Source organism: Eptesicus fuscus, chromosome 18, assembly GCF_027574615.1.
Source record: "Eptesicus fuscus isolate TK198812 chromosome 18, DD_ASM_mEF_20220401, whole genome shotgun sequence".
Classification (NCBI taxonomy): Eukaryota; Metazoa; Chordata; class Mammalia; order Chiroptera; family Vespertilionidae; genus Eptesicus; species Eptesicus fuscus.
The window spans coordinates 50,937,929-50,960,710 of NC_072490.1; the positions used below are offsets into that span (position 1 = coordinate 50,937,929).

General features: G+C 42.9%; 1 protein-coding gene across 1 annotated transcript in view; it reads left to right on the plus strand.

The window, feature by feature from the left end:
- The window catches only part of ATXN7 (ataxin 7), a 125,588-nt gene that overhangs the window by 38,388 nt on the left and 64,418 nt on the right, over positions 1–22,782 (plus strand). The window contains exon 4 of the mRNA XM_054729486.1: positions 18,547–18,651. Coding sequence (XP_054585461.1) covers positions 18,547–18,651 — 105 coding nt within the window. The remainder of the gene's footprint in view (positions 1–18,546; positions 18,652–22,782) is intronic.

Sequence of the window (22,782 nt, forward strand, 5' to 3'; positions counted from 1 at the left end):
GATTTGGAGCAGGAGATTGGAAATCCTACCTAATAATAGACAAATATGCAAATTGACCGTACCTTCGCTATGCCCGCGATTGGCCAGGAGGTGCGGGGGGGGCAGGGCGGGACTCGGGGTGGCCGGGGTGGCCGATTGGGCCAGCAGGATGCTGAGCTCGAGTCGTCAGCGGTGGCTCGAGCTTAGCGTCTGCGCCATGGCTGTGCGGCGGCACAGAAGGGGCCTCTGGGGCAGCGAGCTCACATCCCACCGCGGACCATCAAAAGCGGGGGAGCTGGGTGCCTGTCTGCTCTGGCACCAGCGGACAGATACCCAGCTCCCCTGCGATCGAAAGCAAAAGCGTGGGAGCTGGGTGCCTGTCCGCTCAGGCACCCAGCTCCCCCGTGATCGAAAGCGAAAGCGTGTAGGGGACCCTACACGTGCATGATTCAATCATGCACTGGGCCTCTAGTTAGATATATAAGTAGGGTGAAATTTTAATGGGGTAAAAAGAAGGAATAGGGAAGATCTAAAGCAGGAATAGGGTAAGAGAAACAGGACAACAAAAGGGGGAAAGTGAGGAAGAGAGTGTTGGCATAAAGGTAAAGTTGAGATAGAGTAAAATGATGCTAAAGGAAAGATGAAAATAGAATGTAGAAGACTAATCCCAAAGTAAAATCAAGAGAAAATAAAATGACACTTTTTTTTTAAAAAAAGGTAAAATAGTAGTAGTAATAATACTCATTGAAAATAAAAATGTAATAATTAAAAAGGTAAAATCAAGTGAATAAAGAAAAAATTAATTAAGTAAAAAATGAAAAAAATAAAATAAAAATGTGCAGTAGTGAAGGTCATTCACTTCCTCTACTGTTCTGTTTGACATGCCTGTTTCCTAGTCAGGACAGTTTTGAAGTTCCCTGCGTTCCACTGCTCCTCAGTGTTGTAAGCCAGTCCTGATTTTTAACCTTTTGCACTCGCTTGCTTTTTCTCTCGATTCCTTTATTCTAATGCTAACTGTGTCGAGTCACACTCAACATCCGAGTGCAAAAGGTTAAGCCGGTAGTACGTCTCTATTTCATATTTTCCTTTATTTGTTTTTACACAAGAGTAAATTTGTGATTCAACCCCTGGGTGGCAGTGTTCCTGGATTGACCTCCGGGTCTATAGATCCTCTCTAGCCAGTGTTTAGATTTGTTTTCCCTGTGGCACTTAATACCGGTTTGGTGGAATGGGTTGCCCCAGAGCTAGTTCTCTGATCCCCAGGTTCCAGGAAAACTTGCCCCTGCAGTCTCTTAGAGTGACCGCAATTGGGCGATCCTATGTATTGGGCTTAGTAATTAGAAGCAAGGATTTAAAGAGGAAAAGAAAAGAAAAAAAAAAGAGCCAGAGTAAGTGTGCGAACTCCAGGGCTGCGCCAAGTCTTTTTTCCCCTTGGGTCTAAGCAGCCGGGACACTTAAAATTTTTAGGCTGTCCTTTTGCGCCTTGATCAAAATGGGTTGCTTTTTAAAGTTCCCTTCTGTTAGCAGCTCCGTGGACCCCCTTCCACATTCACGGATCATGCCAGCCCCAACAGCCACGGATTTTCCTAGGCGCAGACTTTCCCAAGTCTCCAGCTCTTGCAGTGCGCGTGTTTCACTCTCCTGCTGGGACCACAGACCTCACCATCCCAGACGAAATCTGACCTTTCTGTGGTGGAGTGTAGAGCTCCTCTGAATCCGCGTGCTTGCGACACTCGGGGACCGATGTTCTTGGGTTCACAGCTGTTTGGTGGGTGCTGTAGTTGTAGATTTTCAGGCTCCCGATAACATCCACTTTTCCCTTCAAGATGGCGCCATCTCTGCATCCCATCTGGTCGCTCCGGGAGGGAACCCAGCAGCAGTGGGGGCTGCCTGGTCAGGGGAGCCCCGTCCCACAGTTCCCTACAGTCTCCTGGAGTATAGCTGTCCCTCAACTCACCAACAAACACTCCCCGTGCGACCACACACTCTCCCTTTGTTTTCTCACACACTATCTTGCAGTCTGCCTTCCCGTTGGCAGCCATCTTTTTTCCAGGAATCTTTGTATTTCTTGTTTACTCTTCTGCAGAGGTGACATTACTAGGACCCTTAGTAAATGTTTATTAGAGAAAGGAATGAAGCTCTGTGACCAGTGACATGACAATACATGCTGGCTAGGAACTAGGATCTGGAATCAGCTAGTTTAACCTTTAACCCCTGCTCCACCTCTTGCCAGCTCTGTGATCTTGGGCCAGTTACTTAATCTTTCCACGCCCATTTCCTTATTTGTAAACTTGGACTAATAATAAATAGTACCTATACCACAGGGTTGTTGTAAGGATTACATAATGTAAAGCATGTAAAGTACTTAGCACATTGGTCCAGTAAGTTCTCAATAAAAGTTTGACATGGTGGCTGAGGTGGCTGTTGTTATTAAATTGTGTTTTAGACATTTGCTTGACCTTTTACTTTAGAAGCACTCAAAAAACAAACGGGGGAGAAATGGGTGTTGAACTTGAGGCATCGCTCTGAACTGTGGCATACAGGTTGCTGCTGTCTGCCAGCCCATCTATGCATGTGATTGTGGTAAGTGAGCTTTGAGTACCTTGTGCAGGTATGTTGACCCCTTACCCCTGGAAGGACAAGGAGTGAAACTGCAGTCGGAGGAAGTAAAACTGAGATAAGAGAATGGTAAAACTTTCTTGTGAAAGTATCGCCAATTAGGTCTTCAAGTTATTGAAACAGAAATAAGCAAATGAGCTAACAGTCAAAACAAACTTGAAATACTTTAATGTTTCCCAGTGGTAATAAACTGTACCCAATCTGTTTAAACAGAAAAGGCTGTTGTAACATTAAGAGAGATTAGGAGTAGAATTAATTAACCAGCAGTAAACAGTCCTCTTTCCTCCGTTAGTGTTTCCTTGCAAATCTATCCCTCCCCAAACCTAAAAAAAGCACCTGTACAAGTGAGCTTCGTGCATGAAGCAAAGCCTAACCAAAATGATCACAGAACTAAAAAAGTATGAATTCAGAGAAGTTGGTATTAAGACCAAAAAAAGATTCACACTTCAGGGACCTGTTCTGGCCTATCATTCCCACCGATCTCCCAGGTCTGCCTGAGTGCTGCCAACACTGAGGCGCTTGAGTATTTATGGAGGGGAGGCATGAGCAAATCTGATTGATCTGAGTTGTTTTCACGGCATCAGTGAGAACATCATTGACATATATGTGAATGAGTGCAACAGGATCTTTTTAGACACTGGAAAGATTTATCATTATTTTTATTGTAACTCCTCTTAAATAAAGCTGCCTTTGGGGGAAAGATTTAATTCACTTGAGTGTAAGCAATGAGTAGTTTCAGACATTTTATGCATGGTTCTCATTATTCTTGGAACTGTTTTTTAATTCCTAGGTGACGTTGAATTATTGACACTTAGTGTATATGCCTTGCCTGTTTTTTCCTTTTTGTTTTGTTTTTTCATTTGGAGGAAATAATGTTTTAGGACTTAATTTATAAAGCATTTCTCTAAAATTAGGCGAGAGTCTAAGGTGATGGCTTGCTTGGTATCCTCTTAGTAATCTAGAGGCACCTAGATTTCAAATGTCCCCGTGCATGTTCCTCATTCTCAGAGACTGATGTTGCACATCCATACTGTTCTGCAGGATGGGAAACTGGCATCATTCTCCGCACCACTCTTGTGTCCAGGCCATTACCAAGCTATGCCAACAGTTCCTTCTGAATACCTCTGAATTTTTCTCTGCTATCTTACAGCCATCCAAGCTTCTCCAGGTCTCTGACCTGTACTATTGCAAGTAGCAACTGACTGGCCTTGTCCAGTTCTGCTTTTAAACCATGAATCTTCCTTCTCCACACTGCAGTCTGAGCAATGTTGAAAATAATAATAAACAATCTGATATTATTCTCCATTAAAATACTTACTCTTCCAAATGGCAGAGTAAGAACCTCCAAAAACCTCTGTAAAGGCAATGATAACACTGGCAGGAATTGTCAAAATTAACTTTTTCAGAATTCTGAAAATTAAAGGCTTGAAGGAGCTGTTTAGCATTTATACAAGAAAATCAGCTGAATCTTTATAAATACAGCAAACTCTGGGGTGTTTTAAGTCTCTATTTCAACTGCCCCTCCCATCCCAGCTCCACATATTCCTGAGGATCTAGAAAACCACATGCATATGCCCAGGACTGACCTGAAAAAGCACTTAATTGCTCACCTCTAGCTGACCTTGAGGCTCTAAGCATGTGGGAAGGAAATGCTAAAGAAGAGTTGTAAACTGCTTGCTAGAGCCTTGGAAGCAAATTCCAACATAAACACAGAGCACCTTAGCAAAGGCTGGGAGACTTACTGGTTCAAGATATTTAAGAAAATCCCTGTGCAATAATTAGCTAACCAAGTAGAGACCTGACTTAACCAAATACAACAAAGAACACACACATTTACCAAGTAAATAACTAAGCAAACAAAAAGGATAGGTAGATCTGTTTTTCAGAGTTGGCACATTGTATTATTTATTATTGTCCAGTTTTCAACAAAAATTATAGGACATGCAAATAAACAGTAAATATGGCCCCATATGCAAGGGAAAAAAGCATGTGCTGGAAAGAAACAAAAGAAGAAGAAAAAAGAAAAGCATATGATAGAGCCCTGTCCAAGCAAATTTACATACTGTTGAAATTAAGTTGATTTTATTTAAACTACACTGTTTGAAGTTAAGATGTTAGTTGTAATACCCAGGACAACCACTAGGAAGATAACTTAGGTAGCAGGGGGTGGGAGGATTGAAAAGAAAAAAAAAGGTGAATTTAAAAGGTATACTAGAATGTATCAGTTTAACACAAAATGAGACAGTGATAGAGGAACAAAACAAAACAAAACAAAAGACAAAAAGAAAAAAAGCAACATCACAGACATAATTCTACCATATCAGTAATTAACATTAAATGTAGATAGTCTAAACACTAATCAGGAAGCAAAAATTAGTAGAATGAATTAAGAAAGATTATGATCCAAAAATAACAAGAGATATACTCCAGATTCAAAGTCAGAAGCATTTTAAAAGTTAATGGAAAAGATACACCATACAAATAGTCATCAAAAGAGAGCTAAACTGACTATACAGATATCAGACAAAATAGACTTTTGGGAAAAAAACTTGTCATTAAAGCTAAAGGAGGACATTTTAAAATCATGAATGCATCTTTATCAGGAAGAAGTAACAATTATAAAGATACATGCACCTAATCTAACAACAGAACTTTAAAATACATGAAGCAAAAAAGTGACCCTGAAAGGAGAAATGGACAATTCAATAATAGTAGGAGGACACTTCAATAACAGATAACAAAAGCCAAGTAGAAGACCAAGAAGAATCCTATATAATAAAGAGCTAATATGCAAATGGCTATCACACCCTCGCTGTCACACAGTAACAGCTCAGACACTCAACACTGGGGAGAAAGGAATGGGGACCAGCCAGGCACAAATGAGCTCGTGAGAGAGGAATGGGGACCAGCCAAGCACAAATGAGCTTGCAAGAGAGGAATGGGGACCAGTCAGGCTGCGGCCCAAGAGAGAGACACAAGCCGCCCGCCCCGTGGTCCTGGGTGCCGGCGGCTGTGCCTGCGGCCTGGAAGAGGGACAAGCCGCCAGCCCCACGATCCCGGGCACCAGCGGCTGGGGCTGTGGCTTGGGAGAGGGACAAGCTGCCCGCCCCATGGTCCTGGGCACCAGTGGCTGCGCCTACGCCTGCAGCCCGGGAGAGGGACAAACCACCCACACCTGCGGCCCGGGAGAGGGACAATCTGCACACCCCACAGTCCCGGGTGCCAGTGGCTGTGTCTGCACCTGTGGTCCGGGAGAGGGACAAGCCGCTCACCCCATGGGCCTGGGCACCAACGGCTGTGCCTGCACCTGCAGCCCAGGAGAGGGACAAGCTGCCCACCCCATGGTCCTGGGCACCAGCGGCTGCACCTGCGCCTGTGGCCTAGGAGAGGGACAAGCCACCTGCCCTGCAGTCCTGGGCGCCAGCGCCTGCGGCTGCAGCCCAAGAGAAGCCTGTGGTCCTTGGTGCCTGTGGCCAGCCAGAGGTAGGGAAGCCCGGGTCCCAGTGCCTGCGACCAGCCAGATGAGGGAATCCTGGGTCCTGCGTGCAGGGTGAGGCAGAGGCAGTTAGGGGCGATCAGGCCAGTAGGGGAGCAGTTGGGGCAATCAGGCAGGCAGGCAGAGGGGTTAGGGGCTATCAGGCAGGCAGGCAGGCAGACGAGCCAGCGGTCCTGTATTGCGAGAGGCAGTTGGACATCCCCCGAGGGGTCCCAGATTGGAGAGGGTGCAGGCCGGGATGAGGGGACCCCCCCCCCAATGCACGAATTTCGTGCATTGGGCCTCTAGTGTAGAATAATTGAAAATAACAAACCATCAAGACCTAACCAACAACAGCAGAAGAAACATTCTTCTCAAGTGAACTTGGAATATTCTCTAGGATCATATGTTAGGGCACAGTAAAACAAGCCTCAATAAGTGTAAAAGGACTGAAATTATACAAGTACAAAGTAGGTTCTTTAACCACAATAGAGTAAAATTAAAAACTAACAACAGGATATTTGGGGAAATTCCCAAACATATGGAAATTAAACAACATACACCTAAATAAACAGTGGGTCAAAGAAGAAATCACAAGAGAAATTAGAGAATACTTTGAAATTAATGAAAATAAAACACAACATATCAAAACTTGTACACTAAAGCAGTACTTAAGAGAAAACCTATTACTGTTAGCAGCTATCTTAAAAATTAAGAATGATCTCCAATCAATAACCTTCTACCTTAAGAAACTTGAAAAAGGAAAGCAAATTAAACACAAAGCAAGCAGAGGAAGAAAATGATAAACATTTGGAAATAAACTAGAGAATAGCAAACAATAGAGAAAATTAATGGAATCAAAAGTTAGTGCTTTGACAAGATCAAGAGTACTTTGATGTTGATAAAATTGACAAATCTTCAGCTGGATTTTACCATATTACTCATATTACTAGTCAGGAATTAAATAGATGACATTACTCCAACCTTACAGAAATAGAAAGAGTTATAATAGAAATACTGTGAGGAATTGTATGGCAACAGGTTGGATAACCTAGATGAAATGGACAAATTCCTAGAAAGACACTGCTACTGATTTCTAATTTGATTATGTTGTGGTCAAAGAACATACTTGGTATGATTGCTGTTTTTTTAAATTTCTTGAGGTTTGTTTTCTGGCTCAAGATATGGTCTTTAAAAAGCTCACCTTTTAAAAACAAAGATAAGTCAGTAGGCAGTGCCATTCCATAGTTAATGTTGTCTTAGTTGTATAAGAGCCATGGATATTCTGCATGTAAGATACCTGGCAGATGTGCTGTTGCTGTGTTCACTGCCTTTGGACCAAAAGAAGGCATGGTGTTAGCTGTTGTGCGATTAATAACCACAACAATAATGGTGTTAATAAAGTTGACACTACTCTTTATTGAACTTTTATATACACTCTGCTTACTGTATTTAGACAGAGCAAAGATTTTATATGAATTATGTCATTCAATCCAACAATCTACTGAGATAAATACCATTGTTTTCACCATTTTTTAAATGCAGAAACAGGATGTCTAGAAGTTAGAAGTTAATTATTTTGCTTGTGTTAGAATACCAGTGAAGTGTTAAACTCTTATAGTCCACATTTTACCATAGTCTCCAAGCATAGCTGAATGGTAGTGATGCAGATAAGATTCAGTAAAGATCTTGGCAGGCACTTTGAGATTTAGGACTTGGTTTCTGATGTGAAAGGTCACCATGTGACAGTATTTTGAGTATACATACATGAGACAGCCTGTTACATATATTGCCATGTTGGTCACCTTTGTAGCCCTCCCTGCCTTCCCTAACATGGTTCCCTAGGATTTTGATACTTATCTCCTCTGTTGTATCCCAGGTGCTTGGCTCAGTTTCAGTACAAGCAGTGACAGCAATAGGAGGTTGTTGATTGGCCTTTTTTGTCCCTGGTTTGTTTAATCATTTAACATCTTACAAAGGAAAATCCAGTTCCCTTTAATTATTGGAGCAGAGGATATGAACTTCGCTAAAGAGTGTGTGGATGGTGGCAATAAAATTCTACTTTATTCTTTCACAGTTGAGATGTTAAAGCTCATTAACAGGAACTTAAACTTTTAATATCATTGATATTACTTTTGATTACCCAGAATTGAAAGTTACCGTTTTGAATAAAGCCCAATTTCATGCAGACCAGCCTTCCAGGTCTATCAGGTTACTACTTAGAAGTGTTTCAGACACCAGCGGGGCGGAGAGATGCAGAGGAACTTTCCCAAGGTCACACTCCTAGTAAGTGATGGCATTGAGATTTGACCTCAGTCTGATCCAGAGGCCTTTCTAAAATTATTTTCTTGAGAACCTACTGTGTGCCAGGCACTATGCTATTTTGCAGACTGGCACTTGCCCTCAGTGAGGGAGATAGCCAAAACACAAGTAATAAATAACTGAGTTAGAGTATTGTCTGAAGTGAGAGGGTCCTGCTATAAATTGGGTTGTCAGGGAAGGTCTTTCTGATGGAAAATAAATTGAGACCTGGAGCCAGCCAGGTAAAGCATTCTGTACAGAGGGAACAGAATTAGCAAAGGCCCAGGGGTGGGAAAGTGATTGGCATGTTGGTGTAATTGTCAAGATTACAATTCTGGAGTAGAAAGTATGCAGAGAGCTGTGTCTTAAGGTTGTAGAGGCCAGGCAGGGCCTTCCAAGCATTGGTTCTGACTACATTGGAGAACCATTAAGGGGGTTAATCACGCCAGGTGACATTTATGATTTAAAAACATCACTGGTTGCAGGAGAGGGGGTGGGTATTGGAGTAGGTGGAGGGGAGCACAGCCACTGTTTATATCTAAGACCAGAGAAGACATTGATGGAAAAGATGATAAAAAATGGCTCACATTTACAAAGTAATTTCCACTGTTCTAAGCCCTTCACATATATTCTTAGTCCTCCCAGTGACCTGTGAGGGAGGTACTATTACTTTACCCATTTGTAGAAGAGGAAAGTGAGGTTAAGGCTAATAAGTGGCAGGGATTTGAACACAGCCAGTCTGGCTCCACAGGCTGTGCCTTTAGGCTCTGTTGTCTTAGCAAACTAAGTTCTTCATCTGTGTCTCCCACCATCCTCGTGTCCACATTAGCAGCAATGAGGAAGGAAGCCCCATCTTTGGCTTCCTCACTCTGCCTTACCCCCCATCCAGGGTTTCCTGAGCATGTTTGCAGGATCCTACAGAGCATGTCTTCTGTCTCGTTCTGACCTTTGCATCGGCCCTTGGGGATCACCCCTCCCCCCTTACCTAAGTGGATCCACACTCATGCAGAATGACCTGTTGTATCAGATGGCTTCCTTGCTTAAAATGTTGGCTTCTCCTGGCTTTCAGGGTAGAGCTTTAACTCTGAGGCATGGGCCTGACCCTCTGTGGGGAGAGCGCCAGTAACCCTCCTCTGTGCTCCCTGCCTTTCATTGCTTAAGGGGAGGAGTGTGTAGTCAGCAATAGGAGAACGACACTACTTGAGAGTTAAACTCACATTATAAAATAGTTGCTATTTGGTGTACAGCAGGTACTCAAGTACTTCAATAGCATCCTATCTAAAGAGAGGTAATATGCAAATTGACCATCACTCCAACACACAAGATGGCTGCCCCCATGTGGTCAAAGATGGCCACCCCCATGTGGACACAAGATGGATGCCACAAGATGGCCAGCAGGGGAGGGCAGTTGTGGGCAGTCAGGCCAGCAGGGGAGGGCAGTTGGGAGGGACCAGGCCTGAAAGGGAGGGCAGTTGGGGGCGACCAGGCCTGCAGGGGAGGGCAGTTGGGGGCGACCAGACCATCAGGAGAAGGCAGTTAGGGGTGACCAGGCTGGCAAGGGAGGCAAGTTAGGGGTGACTGGGCCAGCAGGAGAGGGCAGTTGGGGGCAACCAAGCCTGCAGGGGAGGATAGTTAAGGGTGACCAGGCCGGCAGGGGAGGGCACTTAGGGGTGACCAAGCCAGCAGGTGAGGGCAGTTAGGGCCAATTGGGCCAGCAGGGGAGGGCAGTTAGGGGCAACCAGGCTGGCAAGGGAGGGAAGTTAGGGGTGACCGGGCCAGCAGGGGAGGGCAGTTGGGGGTGACCAGGCCTGCAGGGGAGGGCAGTTAGGGACAATTGGTTCGGCAGGGGAGCAGTTAGGCATTGATCAGGCTGACAGGGGAGTGGTTAGGGGGTGATCAGGCTGGCAGGCAAAAGCAGTTAGGGGCAATCAGGCAGGCAGGCAGGCGAGCAGTTGGGAGCCAGCAGTCCTGGATTGTGAGAGGGATGTCCGACTGCCTGTTTAGGATCCGGCCTAAATGGGCAGTCAGACATCTCTCGAGGGGTCCCAGATTGGAGAGGGTGCAGGCTGGACTGAGGGACATCCCCTTTGCCTCCCCCCCCCCATGCACAAATTTTGTGCACCAGGCCTCTAGTTTTGTTATAATATTGATAGAATGCCCTAGGAACTTCACTTGTTTCTATATTAGCCTATGGTAAAGTTGGTTACATTATAATTGTTTTGCCACAGTTCCAAGAAACTATCAACAAGTGAGGACTTACAGTGTATATCAATCTCCTGTGAGTTTAACTGCAGCAGACATTAGTGGGTGTGTATTTTGGAGTTTTTTTGCTAACATGCTCAGCACTGAGTGCTTGCTCTTCATGGATTAGTTCATTTAATCCTCATAATAACAGTATGAAATATAGATCCTATTAACTGTATTTTATAGATGAAGAGAATGAAGTTCAGAGAGGTTAAGTAATTTAATCATGTTCACATAGGTAGTAAGAGGAAGGATAGGGATTTGAATCCAAGTAGTCTGACTCCAGAATTGCCCGTAATTACTACACTGCTCACACTAGCAAAAGAGAATTTGCCAGTGTGCAAATCTAGATATTTGAAAATCAGAACCTGAAACACAAAATTTTACCAAGAAATTGCCTCCTAGAATAGGATCATGTGTTTGGAGAAACATTCTCATCGCTGAACTTTTTGCTCACTGAGTGGCATACCCAATTTTAGTGGAAGGCTGACTGTATGTCATTAAATGACATAAAGGCACAATTATAACCTTGACTGATGATGACACCATAGGGACTTAATCGAATATTTCAGTTATTATCGATTAAATAATATTTAACATTGCTGCTTTGTATCTGTCCAGTTAGGCATTGTTAGGCACTGTCACTAGAGCAGAAAATAAGACAACAGTGGAACTTAGTCTAGTGGGAGGATACTAAGGCTCACACAGCTAGATGGATACTTACAAACAGGAGATGTTGCCATGTGGACAGGTTAGGTCAGTGCTCTGAGAGTATGTGACAGGGCCCTGCCTATCAGGTCTCCAGGGAAGTGACATTGAGGCTGATACTGAATGAAGTAAAGCAACAAGCCAGGTACTATCTGGAGGAAGTGCGTTCCAGGCAGAGGGAACAGCAAGCACTAGGTGCTAGGACAGGACCATGTTGTGCTCCAGGACCAAAACGGTGGCCAGAAGGGCCAGAAGCAGAGAACAAGTCGGGGGAGAGGCAGGTTCCCGCTGTCCAAGGCCTTGTGGGCTAGGTCAAGAATCTTCGTGTTTTTTTTTTTTTTTTGCCCTGTTTGGTATGGCTCCATTGGTTGAGTGTCATCCTGTGCACTGAGAGGTGACCGGTTCCATTCCAGTCAGGGCACGTGCCCAGGTTGCGGGCTTGATCCCCAATATGGGGCGTGCAGGAGGCAACTTATTGATGTTTCTCTCTCTCTCTCTCTCTCTCTCTCTCTCTCTCTCTCCTCTCTCCCTCTCTCCCTCTCTCCCTCTCTCCCTCTCTCCCTCCCTCCCTCTCTCTCTCTTTTTCTCTCTCTCCCTCTCTCTTCCTCTCTCTCTAGAAATCAAGTAAAACATTACTTTTACAAAAAAAAAAATCTTAGTTTTTATTTTAAGAGCACCTGGAAGCTGCCAGGTACCAGTCATTATTATTTCGTAAACACACTGAGAGATCACTTCTCAGGATCTGTGCTAAGTAAAGCAAGGAGTCTGCTGTCAGACAGGGCTTCAGAGGTGTCCGCTTATTAGTTACCATTGATAAATCATAATTTGGTGAGTGAAGGACTGTAATGGAGGTGTGAGGATATGAGTAAGGGCACAGCAGAGAGGCCTGGGAGCTGGTTCTGTTGAGTTGTAGAAATTCCAGCAAGAAGGAAAAGCTTTATGTACTACAGAACTGTTCTGGCCAGTGGGAGAGATTGTGGAGAGAAGGCCAAGACTGTCTTGAAATTGGAGCAGGTTGGCTCAGACTGGAGAGAGAGGAGGAGCCAGAGTGCTAGCGGCCTTGCTTGCAGAGTGGTGGGTCAGGGGTCCACGCCCCCCTTTGGAGCCAGCAAAGATCCTCAAGTAGAGAAATGGCATTATTGCTTTGTAGGACAGTGGCTTTGGCAACAGAGTGGAGGAGACTGAAGATGGAAGAAACTCTGGCCCTGTGAGATCTGTCCCAGGTATGGAGTGTATGTGGGAGACACCAGGCCCTGAGCTCAGGACATTGGCAGTGGGAGTAGCAGGGAGGAGACAGATTCAGTTAGTATTTTTGGGAGAATGTTGGGAATTATCTGGGCTTGTGAGTCAACAGATATGGGTTCAAATGTTACTAGCTTGTGAGCTAGAGCTCAGTGTCTGTGTGCTGTAGTTTCCTGAGCAATACAATGGGGGTGCGTCTCATAGGCTATGGTGGGGACATTGAGTGACCTGTTCCTAGGGCCTTCTGTGGCATTGTATGAATTAATTATCTTAATCTTTCTGTCCTGTGAAGTGCTGGGTCAATTAGGTACTGTGATCTTCACCATTTGATAAATGAAGAGACTGAAAATTTCAAAGAGGTTATAAACTTGCCCAAGGTCACATTGTATTCAGAGTAATAGGGAGTGGCCCATACTGTTAGCCACTCTGCTTAAAATACCTGTGGTGGACAGTAGCTAATTGGGAGGGGAAAAGGTCAGCCCTTTGAAGAGATGACAGCTGAGCTGGAGACCTGATGTGTGAGAATGTACCAGGCATCTTGTGAAGAGCAAGGCAGAGCCTGGCTGCAAAAGAGCTTTCTGGGCCTAAGAATGGAGAGGTCAGTGTGCCTGGAGCAGAGTGAGTGAGCTAAGGGGAGAGAGGAGTAGGGAATGAGGAAACAGAGCGGCGGGGGGGGGGGGGGGGGGGGGGGGGGGGGGGGTAAGGGGGAGGGCGGCGGCACAGAGAGCGGAAGGGCTGTGATTTTATTCCAAGAGGACTGGGAAGCCACTGGAGAAATTTTAATGGTAGTGACATGATTTGTTGAAGGACTTCAAAGAATCACTCTGGCAGATGTGTGGAGAGAATTGTAAATTACCCGGGAGACTTCTTCCATAGTCCATTGGAAAGGTGCTGGTGACAGGCTGTCCATTGGTGGCCCAGATAATGTGCAGAAGTGACAGAGGTGTTGGAGTAGAGCTGACCACACCTGCTAGTAACCTGGATGTGATGAGGGAAAGAGGAGTCATACGTGACATCTGGGCTTTTACTAGTAGGTTGAACAGTTGGGGGGATGGGTAGTGTCATTTACCCAAAGGGGGATGCGTTTTGGAGGGTGGGGAACAGGGCAGGATGGAAAGCGAAGTTCTCTTGGACATGCTTGCTCCATTTGAGATGTATAGAAGACATCCAGATGGCATTGTTTAGTAGGCACTTGGATATGTGAGTCTAGGCAGAGCTTGGAAGCTGTCTGGAATAGAGACAGAAATGTGGGAGTTTTTGGCATGTAGAAGTTTGGCAGTATGGGAGAAGAGAGACCATCCAGGGTGCTGCAGAGTGAGTGCTTTACTACAACACTCAGTTTTGTTGATGGCCACAGTCCTCAGCATAGGGATAGCAGCTACAAAATAACTGAATGTATTCACTCCTGTTCATGGTCTAATATCAGGAAGAGGGCCTTCATTCTGCATGTGATTGGGGAGGTTCTGCAAACAGGTGCTCACGTGTCCATGTGAGCACCTGTTATTCTGGCTTTGCTGGCCGGGGGTCTGCAGAGTACATGATGGCCTCGATGTGGGTGCTAAGCCACTCACTAATTGGACTTTAGGGGTGACCTGAATCCTGAGAAAGACTTAGAGCTTACACACAATAAAATCTGTTCTTTTAAATTAGCTCAGAGTCCATAGGGTCAAGTACAATTTTAAACTTTTCATTATTTTGAAGTATATAATGGTTCAAGTTGTATATTTAAAAGTGTATTTTGTAAGTTTTATTAACTTAGTTGGAACTTGTTTTTATCAACTCTTTTGTTTTCAGTAATAAATCAAGCTTTTCCTTCCTTGCTTTTGAACAAGGTTCATATGTTAATTTGTAGATGGGCTGATTGGAATTTATGTTTTAAAAATATTCAGAAACAGCGCTGGCTGGGTAGCTCGGTTGGTTGGAGTGTCATCTCTATGCTTTGGGGTTGCAGGTTTGATCCCTAGTCAGGGCACATACAAGAAGCAACCAATGAGTGCATAAGTAAGTGGAACAACAAATTGATGTTTTACTCTCTCTTTCTCCCCCTTCCTTCCTCTCTTCCCCTTCCTTTCTGTCTCTAAAAATCAAACAATAAATTTTAAAAAAATATTTTTTAAAATTTAAAATACTCAGAAACAAAGGTACTGTGTCTCAAAAATTATTTCATGTTTCTGGTTGTCACAACATTCCACACTCTGTTTCTGTTGCTAGGACCTCTGGAATGTCCTAGTGCAGAAAAAGGGTATAGAACTCGTTTTTGGTGTGTTTTTTTCCGTGAAGACAACATTTTATTTAAATTATTTTGTGTCTTCTAGCTTATTTCCAAATATGGATATCTAAAAGTGAAGAATTTAGAAAGCTAAAATTAAAGTTGCTTTAGATTTTCATAACTGGAGCTTGATTTCATAGGGTAGCATGAGTGAGATAGAAGTACACCATGTTTCTTCCCCCAGGGATTGTTTGTGTGTGCATGTGTGCACACATGCAGGCTTTTTAGGGAGATGTGCTTTGTTAGCCAGAGACTAAGAACTGAGCTGCCAGGTAGTGCAAACCTGAGTTTGCATCCTGCTTGTACTTTCTTGCTGGGTGATATTAGACAAGTTCACATGTTCATCAGTAAAATGAGGATTATATTATAGGATAAAACACATAAAAAGTGCTTAGCACTGGGCCTGGCAAAGTAGTCTTGCAGTAAATGCCACTGTTTTACTGTTACCGGAAAGGGGACCAGGCCCTGAGCAGGTCTGCCTAGGGCTGGCCAGTAGTGTGTGGGTTTTTGACTTTGTGCAGGGAAAATTTCACAACACTAGTCCAGTGAATTTTAGAAGTCACTTACTAAAGCTGGGGACAGTGGAACAAAGAGGAACTAGGATAGCAGGAGAGGGACCAGTGGGAAATGAGCCTGGGCTGTGCTGCTTTGGCTCACTAAGAAGTCAGAGAAAAGGGGGCCTAGGGGGCAGGTTCAGGGGGTTTGCCCAGGACGAACTGCTGCTGCCCATTGTTGCAAGCCTCTCTCGGTCCCTAGAGTTTCAGAGACACATGTCTAGTGGGGGACAAAAGGGGAGGAGGGAGGAAAGGTGCGGGCCTGCTTCTGGGAGGGAGAGCGTGAGCTGGGAGTTTCCTTTCGAGGGGTTTAAAGGCTAGGTGTTTAGGAGAGGTCTTGGGGAAGGATCTCAGTAGACTATTCATCAGCTTTATGCAGATGTACCAAAATGAGATTTATTCTCTTAACTTCATCTCTCTTTGGGTGTGGTTGGCAAGTGGTACTTAATTGGATTTCTGCTATCTGTCTCCCTAAGTAGGGTGATTTAAGCTATTTACCCTCTCTCTGGTTGGGGAGGAGAAGTGCAAACCTTTTGCTCTTAAGTGTCTGGTTTAGGGAAGATAGGATTTACTAGATGGCTGCAAACTGCTGTTTAGCTATCTGTCTCAGTTTTCCTATTCATGTCCTGATTTTCCAGCCTGTCTCATTGCCATTATGGTTATCATCATTACTGTCATCATCAATTGCAAATGATCTTGTTATTGAGGAAATTGAATTTTTTACAGAAGTATAGATTCCTGGTCCCTTACGGAATAACCCCCACCCTTTTCTTTTTATTAGTGTTTCTGAGTCTAACAAAGGTATCAATGGAGTCAAAGCAAAAACGAACAATTTTCTACAGAGTCATCGTGGCCAATTAAATTTCTATGATTGGAAAGGGTTGGTACCCCTTTTAATTTTTTTAAATTTCCTTATTTATAAAGCGGGGGGGGGGGGGGGGGGAGGAGGGTGCCTAGCCCCGGAAGTATCTGGTATTTGGCAGAGAGATATATTTTAATCAGCATTGTTTGACATTGAGTGCTGTGGGGAGCCACAAAAACGAGCACATCACAGAGGCCTAAATCTAAACTGAGACCACATGATTTAATGCTGTTTTAACTACTATTTGATTAATAAAATTAATCTAATGAAATTGGTGATTTGATATGTATAGACATTTCATACTTTTTAGCTATAAATTATGAATGTTGTACCATTTCTGTAATTTATATTTTCCTTTTTATTTATCCTATATTGGAGGCATTTAGTACAGGGGTATATAGAACTTAAGGTAAATTACTTTGAATTTTTATTTTTAAAAATGAAATGTCATGTCAAGAAACTATAGCTATGGAAAATGGCTTGTTACATGTTGATCATTGCATGGATATAACCTTTCCTCTTCCCCTGCATGTTCTAGTTTTGATTCAATGTGGGCATGCTTTCATGGAAAATAGCACATTGTTTGGCTCTTATTTTTCATTAAATTATTAAGCTTAGTCAAAGAGGTCAGCAGTCTATTAGACTTATGTTATCTAATCAGTTTATGCATCAAGGTGTTCAGCCCTGACATTTCAAACTATTGGAGTTGGAATCTGGAAGGAATTTCTAGAAATCATATTCCTCTGCTCTTCAAGGGACCAAAACCAAGCCATTGCAGTGTCAGAATTGAATCCCAGCTCTGGACTTAACAAAGTACTGCACCTCTCTGTGAATCAGTTTCCTCCTCTTCAGAGTGGGCTTACAATGGTATCTACCTCCGCAGCTGTGAGGACAGAATGAGATGGCAGCACATTGAAGCTGCTCAGTGCTGCTGCATCGCAGGATCATGTTGGTTCCTGGTATTTTTCAGATTCATAGCCAGCAATCTCTGCACTTGAGGGTGATAGAAGTTGTTTAAGAAAACTTCAGCTATAGCCATGTGCTGATATTAGATTAGTAATTTTATGTTAGAGATTATCATCACTTTACATCTCTTCAGGACATTTTCTCCTTTAATACCACCAAGATCACCCAATCTGGAGAAAGTGTTAAATTAAATCTTATGAGAAAGAAAGCAGATGCTTATCAGCTTTTTAGATCTTTTACCCCCTTTAAACTTGGTCTATTAAAATATTTGCCTAATTGAAATGTACTGATTATCCACTCATTGCAGATATTATAAATAGTACATATAGTATAAAATACTTGTCTAAAATCATCAATTTTAAAATATTTAAAAGATTTAGATTCTGGATCTGAACTGTTAGCCCTGTTCCCTAGATTGCTGTTAATTAATTGTTCATGGTCAGTTAACCATACAGGGGTTGGCAAAAGTAGGTTTACAGTTGTGAGACGTGAAACAGTTTATTCTATTACTATTCATTAATTATTGTATTTTCCATATAAACAATTTCAAACCTACTTTTGCCAACCCCTATATATTATCAGTATTATAAGTTACTTTCAGTTCATGCATAGGAAGATAATTGAATTTTACATTTGTCTTAATTAAGTTTAAACTTCTTACTGTAAAAAGTCCAACTTGTTTCTTATTTTGTCCTAGTAACTGAACTGAGGTTATTGTATGAAATGCTGTGTTTGTACTGAAGTTCTGTTTGTCTAGTGGCATCAGTTTGTAAGCAAACGGACTAGAGGTTGTTGTGACCCGAGAAAAGTATATACAGATATTACTTTTGTATTGCATACTGATGAAACCAGCAGTTTTGCTCTTCAGTGAAACCTCTGCTTCCTTTCTTAACTGTTCATAGAACTCAGAGACCAGTGGCTGGAATAGAAGGCAGAGTTAAATAAAACCACTAGGTGGTTCAGCTTTGTGAATAGTTAAGCATTTTATATGGTTGCAAATTCTTTCCAGTAACCCTGAGTAGAGTTCATCTAAAGTTCTTTATTGTACACATGTATTTATTGTTTGCATTTCAATAGATATGTCCCTTTTACCAGATACTGATGTTTGAGGGTGCATTTTATTTTAACCCTTTATAACAGTGTTTCTGTAAGCCTGATTTGATTTCTTTCTTAATAATCCTGGTGTGTCACATCAGTTACTTTTAAACTGGAGTAACATTTGTCCTGGTGCACTTTATCTTAAGGCAGCTCCTTTTGAAAGTATTGCCACCCCACATAGTTTCATATTGATCAGAGGAGTGAGTGATGCTCTCTGTCTTTGTTGCAGACATGCCAATATTTGGTCTCTGTCCAGCCCACGATGATTTCTACTTGGTGGTGTGTAACGACTGCAATCAGGTTGTCAAACCACAGGCATTTCAATCCCATTATGGTAAGTGCTTAATCATTTAAAAATCATTATTAGAGGGTAAAAGGTAAAGCAGGATTAAAAACTGAAGGCCAGCCATAGCCCAGGTGGAATATAATCCCTTCCCCTGTCAGGAGGTAGGCTTTCTAATTCATTGAATGGGTTAATGCCTGTCAGATGTTGAGTATTTTCTGAATTTTATTGTAAGTGGTGTGCATTTTCTGATTTTTATTGAAATTATACAAGAAAATGTATTTTATAAAATCTCTTTAGAAATATTGCATCAGTATAGTGAAAGGTTTGTTTCCTTCTAGATCCTGAAGTTGGGAATTTAGAGGTTGGTAAAATTATAAATATACTCCCAATATGGAGACAAGGCTTTTTTGTTTTTGTTTTAAGGAAATGTGAGTTTGAAATTTCCAAGTTCAGTAGTTCTAAGTTTAACTTACTGTTATGTTCTAATTTGTGAATGAGTTGAAGCCATGACATCTTCCCTATCAAAATTACATACATACTTAGAATGATGCATTGTGACATGAGGTTTCATGCACCCCCTGAGCCATCCCTGGGCTTCAATCTCCAAGCCTGTTATCTGGGTGTTTAGTCACGAAAGGATACAAATAAGGTTCTTTTGCATTGCCAGAATGCCACCTAACATGATTAAAATAAAATTCTGATCATAAAGTTCAGTTTGGTTCACTAAAAACTCAGAAGTATTTGAATACCCACCTTGTAGTATGATTCCTACCTCTGTGGAGTTTAAACTCTTGCTGGAGAAATAGGCAAAACTAACGAGAAACATTTTAAAATAACTGCAGGTTCTTCCTCATTTTCCTCACTCCCACAAATGCAAGCTCCAGACTGAGAATACCTCAGTGGGGGTCCTTCTTTGATAGTGTTTAAGCAAAGCCTCTGAGGAGGTGACCCCTGGTGACCTGAACCCTAAGTGATGAGGAAGCCTCCATGTGACCACCTGGAATAAGAGCATTCAATACAGAGAGAAGAGCCGGTGCACAACCTGAAGAAGGCCAGTGTGGCTGCAGGGTGGTTAGTGGAAGGAAGTAGAGACTAGAGAAGTCTGGCCTTACAAGCAGGGACCCTGATCATGCACAGCTTCTATGCCAGAGTAAGAAGCAGCTTGTGGGATATTGGATGGTTTTGTGGGAGTAACATATGCCCACCGCACTTATACATGTGAGAGAAGAGTGGAAGCAGGGAGAGTAGTCACAAGCAGGAGATGATAATAGACTAAGGCTTAGGTGGGCAATAGAGCTGGGGAGACAGCAGAGCTTTGAGATACATTTTAATGCTAGAACCTTCAGAGCTTGCTGTCGGGACAACAGTTGTTTAAGAGTCATACCATCATAATCAACATCCCCACCATTTTTTCCCAAGGAGTAAATATTTTATGTAATCGTAAGAAGGTTCTTTGAGTTTCTGCTTCTGGATGAGGCCCTGGGGTGGGCACAGAGAGTGAGTACAAAGATGAATAAGATATTGTCTTCCTGCTTAAGGATCTCAGAGGCAATTGAGAAGGTATTGGAGAAGCAATTAGTCAGTTGGCAAGTATTTTAGAGTTAGGATTTTGAAGCCTGGATTTAAATTAAAATCCAGTAGACTGTTTTTAAACTTGCAAGAACCATAGGCTAGTTCTTTGCTTTGAACAAGTCTTCCAACCTTGGCTTCCTTTGTTATAATGGGGGAATGGTAATAGAAACCTCAGAGGTTCCCTGTGAGGATTAAATGAAACAACATGTGTAAAACTCCTTATACAATGCCTGACACATAATAGGTCAGAGAGAAATAAAGGTACAGCTGTATGTGGATACAGGAAGGCGTGTGTCTGAAGTCATAAAACAGTCCACGGTGTTAAGAATAGGAAGAGCACAGATTGCTTCTTGTTGAGTAACTCACAGAAGGCTTCTTAGAGAAAAGAGCCTTACAGTAGGCTATTCTGAAGAGTAGAATGGATTCTTTTTCCCATGTGCAATTTCCCCCCTCAATTTTTAAACATATAATACCTGTTCATTGTGGAAAATGTAGAAAGCACTTTTTAAAAATCACCCATAATCCCCTAAAATGGGAAGTATCATGATGGGTATAAACAGTGCTGCCACTTAGAGCTGCACGGTTTGTGTACTGAACAGCCATATTTGGTGGCCCCTGGTTGGCACCTGGGGTGATATGAGCAAGTGCAGAAGCAGGAAATTCCAGGCTGTCTAGAATGTACTGTATAGAGTCTCCTTTGGCTGGAGCTGATGTACCCATATGTGCAAGATCTCTGTGCAAAGGCAGGGACAGCCTCAGTGCCCATCAGACACCTCTGGCCTTGATGTGCTAGGGGAGACTTGTTACAGGTTTTTTAGCGCCAGTGATGCAGTTTAGTGGCCCTTCGGGATTAAGGGGCAGAGAGGATTGGGAGTGAGGTGGGAAAGAGGGGAGTGTGAAAACTGCAGTTTAGATCAAGGCCCATTAAAGGTGTATGTAGCCTCTTCCAGAACATCCTCAGGCAGAAAAGGAACTTTTTTGGTCCCCTCTTCCAGAAACCCTTCACACAGTTGTTACAGCACATTTTATGGAGATGATTTTCTTTATTTTCCTCTGTCTCTCTTTAGCAGGGGGCGGGAATAGGGAGGGTCTTAAAATCATATTTCTACCCTTTTTCTCTAACAGTACCTAGTACACACAGTGTCTTCTAATAAGATACTTTTGAATGACAAAGGAATTGTGTTAACTTGAAATGTGTAAATGAGCAGGTGTGAATTCGAGATTGACACACTCAAATGCCTTCTGTGGCTCCTCAAGAGATGTGATTGATAAAGCCACTGGGTAGGGCACTTTGGTCCCTCTAGTGGCAAGGAAAATATTAAAATTGTAGGAGAGAGAAGAATCCTTGGCAGAAAGATGATGACCAAGTGCAGAATCCAGCTGGGATATGTGGAAGGAATTCCATATTTGAGGCAGCAGCCAAGGAAAAGGCTGATGGAATAAGCAGGAGGTTTGTAGATGGATAGGTGTGAGGGTTTGGGGACAACTGCAGGAGTGGAGGGAGGCACCATGTGGTGCCCCTGGAGTGGCTTGGGAGTGATACCTCCTCGCCTGGAGGGAAGGAGATGTGGGCATGCTCCTAGAACCAGGAACCTATTTCCAAGGCTGTCAGTGTCCCTTTGTCTTGGGGGACAGGGGTTATAATAGGAAAAAGTAATTTGGAAACCCATTCTTTTTTCGTTGTAATTTCATTCTTACTCGTTTGCTTCCCAAAGTTAACACCAGAAAAAGGTTTTCAAATTCAGAATCTTTTCCAATGGCTGTGGCAGTCCATTTTTACATATTAGGAAGAACCCATACCTGCCAAGGGAGGGATTCTGCTTTCTTATCTTTCGATGAAAATGTGTGGGCAGTCTTCTGTGAATTCATGTATTGCTGATATTTATCCCTGTGACTTTTATGAACAAATGAAGCAGCTGCTTCAAAATCCAACAGGCAGTAACTTTAAAACCGCTGCTGCCAGCACAGGGAAGAAAGCTACCATTCAGCGAGACTTGTAAACCAATTGATGTTGGTGGTAATGCTCTGAATTGGTGAGCAACTTATTATCCAGAGTAGTAAGAGGCCACATACTTTTTTGCTAGCTAAGCTGCCTTTTTGGGAGTTAACAGTTAACCAGGATTTCCATGTGAGCAATGATGGTGAGTGAGGTAGTGTCATTTTGGCATTTCCAGTTTCACATAGTCTGATTGTTGAGTCAGACTAACACAGGTCCGCACTCAAGAGAAACTGATTTTTAACTGTTTGTATTATATGCTGGAAATGGCACGTTGTCTCTAAAACTTGTAGTATGGAGAAGGGCTGAGATGGTGAAATTCCTAAGGCCAGAAACACCTAAGTTGGAAATCTCAGCTAATCAGTTAGTGATAAATTTGTTGGGCCTAAATTTGCTACTGAATAGCACAAAATGTGTAGTCCTATTTATATACATTTACTGTGGATCTGAAGCGGTAGGACCAACTGATGACTTGTGGGCGCCTCTGGGGTTGAAAGAGTTTCCTGGGTGATTCTGATAAGCTCCAAGTGCTCTGCGCTCTGCTGATTCTCTTCGAGTGTGCTTATGAAGAGTACCTCCGTCTCTCTCAACCTTTCTTATGCAGACATGGG